The 10,806-nt window shown below is 43.8% G+C and overlaps 1 protein-coding gene across 1 annotated transcript; it reads right to left on the minus strand.

The window, feature by feature from the left end:
• Positions 1 to 1,839: 1,839 nt before the first annotated feature.
• On the minus strand, positions 1,840 to 9,808 carry LOC145397524 (pfs47 receptor-like). Its single transcript, XM_080270595.1, has 4 exons — positions 9,646 to 9,808; positions 5,216 to 5,427; positions 4,394 to 4,546; positions 1,840 to 1,953 (listed from the first exon to the last, which is right to left on the minus strand). Exons 1-4 carry the CDS (start codon positions 9,806 to 9,808, stop codon positions 1,840 to 1,842), a joined length of 642 nt encoding a protein of 213 aa, XP_080126721.1.
• Positions 9,809 to 10,806: the final 998 nt, after the last annotated feature.

Genomic DNA, 10,806 nt, shown 5'->3' on the forward strand with positions numbered 1-10,806 from the left:
CAGTGTAGTGTGGAAGAGAAAGGTTGTTATTGAGGTATTCTTTGTTGTGTTGGGAGGTTGTTCACCTTTTATTTCTTTGTGGTGGGGATTATGCAATATAAAATTACATGAGTAGATTAGATCCTGTGATGGAGTAATCAAGTGTACCTTTTCTAGGGTGACTAAGTGAGTGATAGTGAAGTTGGTGCAATTGAAGTGATTCAGTGAGGGATAATGACTGATGTGATGGAGTGGGGCCTAGCCACCTTCGTGGATTGGTTTGTTAAATAAGTACCCGGCGTAACACCTAGGGGAGTTAGCTGTGGTAGCCTGGACTATGCAGTGATCATGTAGCCCAAGGTACAGTAGTGGATGATTAAGCCACCCAGGCTCAAAGATCTAAGTTACAGAGCACCACATGTAAGTGTCTCATGGCATCTACCCACGGTAATATTCGTGTACCTTTTGATCAGTGGTATGTTTGCTTCTTGGTGCAAGTGATCTATATTTTTGTTTTTTGTACATCCTGTTATTATTCTTTAGGCATTGTGTGTGTGTGTGTGTGTGTGTGTGTGTGTGTGTGTGTGTGTGTGTGTGTGTGTGTGTGTGTGAAGTTTTTCCATGAGTCATGATTGACAGTATAGATGGAAACCCAACTGTTTTCATTCATTCCTGCTATTTCAGAGCATGCTGGTCAGCTCATTGTGCCAGTGGAACTAAAAAAGACAGCAACAAAGATGGGCAGGAACGAATGTCGTTGATTAATGAAGCTAAAGTTCCAAGTCTCCGTATCATCAGTTTCTTTACCGTTTTGTGAACATGTTTGGTTGGTACAGTACTATTTACTGTCCTTCACTGGGAAGAAGCTGTACTAGAGTGAAGGTAAGGAAGAAACTGCTTTAATGAAATGTTTACTTTTATTTTAAATGATGCTGAAGTATGATACAGCAGTATGATGGATGCATTAAAACTTGTTGAGTATGAAATCTCAAAGATATTAATCCACTGAAGAGTAACTGAAATACCTGTAAAGTATATTACATTATATATATAGTTCTTTAACCTTAACTTTGCCCTTTGGGTCCTTTGTAACCTTAACTTTGCCCTTTGGGTCCTTTGTAGTTCATCTTATGTAGCTCATTGGCAGAAAAACTATTCTGTGGCTTTACATCCTTGCCGTAGCACTTCATCATGACTTACATCATAGTCTAGTGTTAATCTATTTTTATATCTCGGCAGACAAGTTGGGGAGATGACAGTTTTAATCTAGGTTAGAATAAAGGGAGTAAACTGTAGTGGTTCATCAAATGCATGACTACTTGCAATACTAATCCACTTGTAGGTCAGTCAGATTGCAGTATATCCTTTTTACTCTGACGACCTAAAACTTCCATCTCTCCATCTTGAATAGTGAGTTCTAACACTTGGCTGTGATACTAGTTACCAGGTGTTATGGAAAGAATGTAGAGCTATAGCACTGTGTCGTCGTTTCCTGCTACCCAGCTACATGTATTAAGCTGCAAAAGGTCGAAAATCAAGTAAAACGAGTAGTGTTATTATTTGTTGGACAACCAAGCCTGTTCCAGATACAAGTATACCTTTGTCTTGGCTTGTCTCTGTGCCTACAAACCAATATAGCTACTGTTAGAAACCGTTTGTCCGTAGTAGGGCATGTAATACTGCCGAGGACTTAGCTTTGTCTTGGTTTTCCTCTGTGCCTACAAACCGAGATTGGCCAGAGTCAGTGGTATGGTCTTGATGCACAGAACGTTATATATAGCTACTGTTAGAAACCTTTTGTCCGTAGTAGGGCACGTAATACTGCCGAGGACTTAGCTTTGTCTTGGTTTTCCTCTGTGCCTACAAACCGAGATTGGCCAGTGGTATGGTTTTCAGGCACAAGACTTCATAGCTGCTGTTGCGAACTTCTTGTCCGTTGTGGGGTACGTAGCACACTCCGTGACTTGGGTGAACCTGTTGGGAATTACAGTACACCATTCACATACTCTGTAAATTCTCTCTCTCTCTCTCTCTCTCTCTCTCTCTCTCTCTCTCTCTCTCTCTCTCTCTCACGTAGCACACTCGGTGACTTGGGTGAACCTGTTGGTAATTCTATCTATCTATCTATTGCCAGACGCCTCAATCCCGTTTGGGGTGGCCACAAACAAGTCGCCCTGTCCCCCGCCATTTCACTACCCTGCTCCCAACTCACACCCCCCTCTCTCATATACCTCTCCACCCCATCCCTCCATCTCATCCTCGGTCTCCCCCTCCCTCTTCCACCCTCCACCTCACTCACATACACTCTCTTCGTCAGTCTTTCACCCTCCATCCTCTCCACATGGCCAAACCACCTCAGTGTGTTCCTCACAACGCTTCCTATCACATCCACATCAACACCACAACGCTCCTTTATATCCTCATTCGTCAGCCTGTCTCTCCACGTGACTCCACAAGCTCCTCTTAAATAACTCATTTCCACTGCTCTCACTCTTGACTTGTGTCCTTCCAACAACGTCCAAGCTTCACTTCCGTACGTTAGAGTTGGTATCACAATACTGTCATGTAGTAACTTTTTTACTTCCATGCTCACTTCCCTGTTTCTTATCACTGCTTTCAAGGAACCAGCAACCTTTCTTCCCTGCTGTACCCTTTCAAGCACTTCACCCTCCAAACCTCCATCCTTACTCATCACACTACCCAAATACTTAAACGTACTCACATTTTCCAATTCCTCACCATCCAACCTCGCTATACATTCACTGACTTCACCTCTCTCAAAGACCATCACTTTACTCTTCCCTACATTCACCTTTAGGTTCCGTTTCTTACACACTCTCTCAAACTCATCCACCAAGCCTTGCAGCTTCCCTTCATCTTCACTCAACAACACAGTATCATCTGCAAACAACAGTACAGGGAGTTTCCAAACACTATCCTCTCTCACCAGGGTAATTACAGTACACTATTCACATACTCCATAAATCTCTCTCTCTCTCTCTCATAGGTAAATGGCAACGCTATTTCTACAGCTGCCTTTTTTAACACCCCGTACTAAGTCCAATAACACATTTTTATTATTTTATTCTTGCTGCCTCTACAGTCTACACTATTTACTTTGTCTTGGGATAGACTTTTCGAACTGATTTAACTTGACCTAAAATTCCTATCTCCCCGCTTAGACAGCTGAGTTGTAACAGTAGATTCATTCATTGCCAGACGCCATGTATCCCAAACGGGGTGGTCAAGGGCTTACAGTTAATTGTTTTACAGGGAGGGGCACTAATCCTCCACCAACCCCACTTGACACGTAGGGAGAACGGTAGATTAACACTGCAATATGTTTCTAGTAACGAAGAAGTGCCGTGGAAAGGATGTTCAGTGTTTTTTTTTTTTTTCCCAGCCACTGAGCTTCGTGAAATAAGCTGCAGAGGGACAAATATGGGCCAAGCCAAAATCAGCGAAGCATAGTAACCAAAAAGACTTACTAGAACCTCAACGTGGCCCAACGAATTTCATGCAACCACGACTCAAGTTGCGGGAGTGGCACAGTTCCGTCAGGTAAATATAAATCGAGTACAGAGGCCCCGTTTAATTTGAATAAATCTGACCTGTAAAAAATTTACGTCATAATACTGAAGACGAAAACTGTGGGTTGTCCTTGGAGCTTTCTTAACATCTCTACCACAGCGATCCAATTGTATGTTGATTGATGCAAGGTATATCCACATTAAAACGATATGAATGACATATACATGCATATTAAGGTGTGATGTGCAAAATAAATCGCTCAAGACGAGGCACTACGAATTCTCTTTCCCTTTAAGTGCAGCTTGTTCATGAATCTCAGAAAAAAGTAGCCTATATAACCGTAATTTCTTGAATGTTATCAGAGTCTTGTTAATATTGATATTCTTTTTATTAGTAGCTTACAACAGAATATACCGGTAGGCGTCACAGACAAAACAAATCGGCGACAAAACGGTGTTACGAATCTCCAAAGCCAACCAGAGTACAGCCTGACAAAGATCCGCAACCCCTCGCAGCTCAGTTGATGGCCAGGTGTAGTCAGACTGAAGGATAAATCTGACTATAGTTCTTTTCCACTAACTTGGCCCAGATTTTCGTCCTTTTGCAGCTAATATGACATAGGTCAGTGCCATAAAAGTATGTTGCTACGGCATTACATCCTTTCCATAGCGCTTCTTCGTAACAAGCATCATATTAGTGTCTATTTATTGTTATAGCACAGCATTCAAAAATGGTAATGGCATTTTTAGGCCAACTTAGCGTTAAATTAATACAGTAACTAGGGAGACTCACTGCTGCCTCACAACTAAGGCTCAGTATTCAAGCTGGCAATTGCCCAGTTCTGTCAGATGAAAACAAATCGACAAAACAGAGATCTTCCCACCTTGCCAGATAAATTCATTCCACCGTAGGTGATCCTGCCGATGTAGAGTTTCTCCCCGGTCTCCGAATATCCGCCCTGTACAGCACCTTTAGGGACCTGCCCGTTGCTTGCCCTCACCCACACCAGACCGACATTTCCGGGGTTATCCAGCATCTAAGAGGAACGAATAGTAGTAGTAGTAGCAGCAGTAGTAATGGTGGTGTGTTGGCGGGGGAGGGGGAATCCAGGGGCGTTAGCATGATCGTCGTAGTTCCACCAGGTAATATTCTTCGGTCCAGACTCATGGAAGGGAGAGAGGGGGGGGGAAATAATTCTGCTAGACTCCTCTCGAAAATCTGGTAACTATTTAGAATATGTAAAATACTACAGGTATACACTGTTTGTTATATTTTGAAGGAAAGGGTGCCCACCATCCACTTACTCGAAGCTGTAATACTTTCAGACTGTATACGCTGAATAACAAGCCAAAGTTTCCTGTGACCCAGGGAACTATTTACTGTATTGGATGGTAACTATAGCAAGCCAGTGGTTAACATTCTTCCCGCTTCTCCCCATTAACATATTAGTACTGTATTTGTATAGGCTAATCACCAGTTACGATTTCTTAATTGCATTTGCATAGTAGTATTGCTTAGTCATGACCTGCTTGACTTTCGGTGGGGTAGGAAATGGTACCAGACATGAGGAATTTTTCAGACTGTATATAAAGATAGCCTTCATTATCCTGTTCATGGCAGCTGAGTAAAATTATCTGGAGGTAGTAAGATGAACAAAACTAATATCACAGCAGTGACGGGAATAATTGTGACAGAAATAACTTACATAGTACTCAGACTTAGCAATGGCCTGCCCGCCCCAGGGAATGAGGCAAGTAGAGGCGCCGTGCATGACTATCCCTGGTATGAGGCCACCGTTGTGACGCGCCGCACCAACCGTCCCTGCGAACCGTCTGTGACCCCACGTGAGATTGTCAGGTCCCACCTTGACGGGCGACGGGCACGACGACCCAGAGTAGCAGCTCACCATGTGGATACCTGCACGTATATACAATACAACACAGGTTCCATTAAAGCGTGATTAAATTCCTAAGGCCGCATCCACGCCAAATGCCTGCTGGCGTGGGCGGGAGATTAGCAGCGATCACTGCAGCCCATGGAATTTTTCGTTCGCACCCTCGCGCGTCCCCTGGGGCCACTTTGTATAGGTTATTGGCAGTAAAGTCTGTCCCGCACCAGCAAACAATATGGACAAGGCCTGTTCACATTTTCCGCTCAGTTGATGGCCAAGTAGATTGTCAGACTGGAAGGTTGATTTGACTATACTCTCGTAACCATAACTTGGCTCAGATTTTCGTCGTCTTGCAGCTTATTTCACGTACCTCAGTGACAGAAACAAGACACTACTACGGCTTTACACCCATTCAATAGCACTTATTGGTGACTAGCATCTTGTGGTTTTAATCTACTTAAAACTGAGCATATAAGATGGAGAAATGGCAAGTTAAGGCCATTTTGGAGTCAGAAGAATATAGTAACCAGGGAGACTCATTTCATAACTAAGGCTCATCGAATTTCATACACGCCAGTAAACATTATCGGATCTAGGGTGTGGGGATCCTGGCGACTGAGTTTCCCTTTATTATCAGCTGTACCTTTTTTTATTTCTTTCCAGGGGCGGATCCAGGAAAATTTCTGAATTCTGAGGTGTTGCCCTTATCATTTTCCATTACCTGTTTGTTATAGTTCTTTCACATTAACATGGCTTAGATTTTCTCCCTTTTCTGTTATTCACGTGGCTGAGTGGCAGAAAGAGGCAGTGCTACAGTTTTACATCCTTTCCATAGCACTTATGTGTGACTAACATCACAATTCATTATTAAGCTATTTTTACAACTCATCATTGCAGATGGAGGGCTTGCAGTTCCAGGCCAAGTTGAAGTGAAAAGAGAATAGCACAGACAGCTAAATCATAACCCACAACAATAGCTCACAGAGAACGCACACCCCTGTCAAGGCATCACCATCCTCTTCTTTTCATGCTCTTCATGGCACTGACTTTGACCTTTGACCCTTTTTTGCCCAAATTTTAATCACTTGTTCCTCTTATGGCTCTGTTATTATTCCAGATTTGTTGCAATTCAGTCAACTTGTTTTTCCACAGAGCTGGTGTCAGACTGACAGACAGTTTACAGTCAGACACCTTATTTGCGGAAGGGAAGGTTTCAGACAAACCGTCTTCATGTCATTCTGTCCTCCACCATCAGTCTGCCCTCACTCCAGCCCACACTCCCGAACCTCTCCAGCCGAGCCAGAATCATAACCCCGTTGGCGGATGTAGTAAGTAGAATTATTGAAAGAAATTAGCAGTACCTTCCTTTGTGAATCTAACCGTATTTATAACTTTGTCCTTAGTGGGCGAAGAAATTACTGACCCCCAATCCTTTATTAAATGTTGGATCCGTCCCGTGTAAGTATCAAGTTTTCCAAGTGTTCGTGCGTGATGTGAATAACTCTTAGGTCAAGCATGGGTGACTGCAGGTTGTGTCCTACATCTGAAAACACTACTGGTACAGCCATGAGCATGAGTTCCCTGACATTTCTCTACCTGCTGTTGCAATGGAAAGTGCTACATTATCTGTTTTGTATTTGATAGCTAAATGAAACCCACAATAAAAGATAATGGGAAGGAGAGATACGCTTTGTTGTTTGGGGAGGAATGAGAAATATGAAAGGCAATATGAAAGCCAGAGTAAAAGAGGATAAGGAAAGAAGGATACTGTGTCAATTGGGGTAGAATGAGAAATATGGAAAGCAATATGAAGCCTCCAGTAAAGGAGAATGAGAAGAAGGATACTGTCTGCTGTTTGGAGAGGAATGAGAGATGTAGAAGCTAATATGAAGCCCACAATAACAGATATTGAAAGGGAAGGATACTGTCTGGTGTTTGGAGAGGAATGAGAGATGTAGAAGCTAATATGAAGCCCACAATAACAGATATTGAAAGGGAAGGATACTGTCTGCTGTTTGGAGAGGAATGAGAGATGTAGAAGCTAATATGAAGCCCACAATAACATATAATGAAAGGGAAGGATACTGTCTGGTGTTTGGAGAGGAATGATATAATATGGAAGGCGATATGAAGCACACAATAAAAGATACTGAAAAATGAAGGATACAGTCTTGACTGGGGAGGAATGAGAAATATAGAAGATTGGACTAAATCTTGAAATTAAAAGAACAGTCTTGGGTTAGTTCATTCACTTTAACATGACGGAGATTTTCGTTCTTTTGCAGCATATTTCCCGTAGCTCAGTGTTAGACAGTTTTTCAGGTCTGCTTTCTGCGCATTTCCTCACGAATAGTATCATTTTCTGGTGTTAATCTCATGTTTAAGCTCAGTATTCAAGACGGAGAGATGGCAGTGCTGTGAATGTGAACAGTTTATAGGTTAGGTTGTTATTACTTAACCCTTGTGTGTCTGGCAGATCAGAACCACAGGTAAACAACTGCTTTTGTGTGACTGTTCTACAGGTACAGTACAGAACAAACACCGTGTAGGGAGCCAGCGCCTCCTTGTGGTAGACAGCGCCTCACCAGAATCGGCGTAGTGCAGGGAAATACGAGGGGGTGTGGCTCGCAGATGGACGCCTCAGATGCTCCACACAATTTAAACAGCGCCACCACGTGTAGGCTCCCCTTCAGCGCCTTATAGGTAAGATTAGACTACACTATTACACTAACCTGCCATAATGTCTCCTCTCCTGGTTTCCTGCACTAACTGTCTTCTCATAAGGTCGCTTACGTCACTGATACGCTAATCTTATCCCAGCCTTAATCATAGTGCACAAGGCCTCTCTCTCTCTCTCTCTCTCTCTCTCTCTCAAGTGGAATAAAGGAAGACTAGCTAGTGTGTATAATCCTCATCATCCACTGTCAATTGTTCAATCCATGCGAGAGAGAGAGAGAGAGAGAGAGAGAGAGAGATCCCACCTTTCTTCCTATTTCCCTTGCATTAATTTATCGTGAATCTGTTCCATCTTAGTGCTGGTGGAGAGGGACGCCTTCTTGCGGTGACACTGATATAGCTGGGCGACTCCACTGCCCTGTTATACTCCCTCTTTATCCCCCGATAGGATGATGGTGAAATGTAGGACGGAACCTTCACCCTGCAGTTCACTGGGTTCACGTTCACCTGAGCCTGGGGTTTACTACTACTACTACTACTACTACTACTACTGCTGCTGCTGCTGCTGCTGCTGCTGCTGCTGCTGCTGCTGCTGCTACTACTACTACTACTACTATTATTATTATTATTACTACTACTACTACTATTACTACTACTACTACTTCATCTTCTGCTACTACTACCACCACTTCATCTTCTGCTACTACTACTATTGCTATTACTACTACTGCTACTACTACTACTACTACTACTACTTCATCTGCTGCTGCTACTACTACTACTATTACTATTACTGCTACTACTGCTACGATGACGTTTCCGTAAAATATCGCTACTTCCAGACGGTTATATTAAGCCAAGGAGACATTTTTGGAACTGGAGGAGTTAGGTACAGCCTTGATTAACCCCTTCACTACCACAGTCCTTTCCCAAGCTGAATAAAATCGTCTGAAGGCAGCAAGAATAAGATCACATGCCACCTGACTGAAGGTGGTGTGTGAAACGTGAACTCAGTGGACTGCTGGCTGGAGCTGTCCCTCTCCTGCCGCCCACCATCCTCCTTTCAGGGGGACAGGGGAGTAGCTGAGGGACGATTGTACAATCCAACAGTCCAACTGTCTGGTTATATTAGTGCCACCACAGGAAGGCGTCCATCTCTAGCACCACAGTGGCAACAGAGTGCTCCATGGTCGGTGCCGTATTCGCAGTAGTAGTAGTAGTTGTTGTTGTTGTTGTAGTAGTACTAGTAGTAGTAGTAGCAGTTGTTGGTGTTGTGTAGTTGTGTGATATGTAAAGCGGATGTAGGGCAGCACATGAGGGAGAAAGAAGTGTGCCATGTTAGTGTCATATTGAAAAGGTCAGTAAAGGGGATGGTCAGGATATTCTGGTGACTAGTGAAACAGGAGCTCCAGCTTTCCCTATCACCAATATTCCCATTCCCCTTGGGAGTACCTCCCTGATCGGCTGGTGCTATACAGCCTACTCCCTATTCCGTTTGTTAATTACTAATGCATTAAAGACGTTGTTCCTCTTAATAGTGGCCCTGAACCTGGTCTGAACAAGTTTACGGCTGTGTTCCCTTGTCTCGGGGCACGTGTCCCTCTCTACCTGCGTGAAGAACTGCCTGGTGTCCACATTCGTGCAGCCACTCAGGATTTTGTACTTGTATCGTGCCGCCTCGTATTCTTCGCTCTCCAAGTGTAGTAAACTCAGTGGCAGGTAGTCTCCCATGATAGGGCAGCTCTTGTGGTTCAGGGGCAAATTTTGTAGCTCTGCTTTGAACTTTTCGTGGGTTATTAATGTCCCTTTCGCTTGTGGGATATGACCGGTGCTGGGTAAAGGGCCAGGAATATTTCTAAGTCCATGTAAGTAAACCCCCCTGTGGCGGGGGGGACACAACCTGGCCGCACTATGGGGTGGTACTACTACTCTGCGGCCAGGTTGTGTTAGGAAGAATACTGCCACCGTATTCCCTGCGTGTCGTAATAGGCGACTAAAAGGGGCGGGGTGAGGGGACTAGGGACCCCCTCCTCTGTTTTGTAGTTCCTAAAAAGAGACATGCCAGAGAAAGGGATGGGGGATGGAGTTATCCCCGTACCCTGAAGATTGGGTCTATGAATGTGTGTGGATGTAGTACGATTGAGGCTAAAAGGGAGGAGATTGGGAGAATGTTTGTGAGAAGAAAGTTGGATGTGTTAGCTTTGAGTGAAACGAAGATGAAAGGGAAGGGGGAATCTATGTTTGGAAGTGTGAATGGAAGATTGTCAGGTGTTGATAGAGGAAGGGCAAGAGAAGGTGTGGCCTTGTTAGTGAGTCCGGAAGTTCAGCAATGTGTGATTGAATGGAAGGAGGTGTCATCGAGACTGATGTGGGTGAAAGAGAAATTTGAACGTGAGTTGTGGGTGTTTGTGAGTGCATATGGGCCTGGTAGTGAAAGGGATGAACAAGAGAGGAGTCTTTCTGGAATGATGTTGATGAGTGTCTGCAGAGTTTTGAAGCGAATGTGAATGTGGTAATGATGGGAGATCTGAATGCTAGAGTGGGAAATGTAGCAGTTGAAGGTGTAGTTGGTATGCATGGTGTGCCTGGAAGAAATGAAAATGGGGAACGAATGATAGCGATGTGTGTTGAGCGAGAGATGGTGATTGGGAATACGCTGTTTGAGAAGAAAGATATTTATAAGTATACATGGGTGAGACAGGAGGGTGGAAGGGTTGTTGATAGAGCCT

The sequence above is a fragment of the Coenobita brevimanus genome, chromosome 41, assembly GCF_032717465.1.
Source record: "Coenobita brevimanus isolate Jiangsu-jjx chromosome 41, ASM3271746v2, whole genome shotgun sequence".
Taxonomy (NCBI): Eukaryota; Metazoa; Arthropoda; class Malacostraca; order Decapoda; family Coenobitidae; genus Coenobita; species Coenobita brevimanus.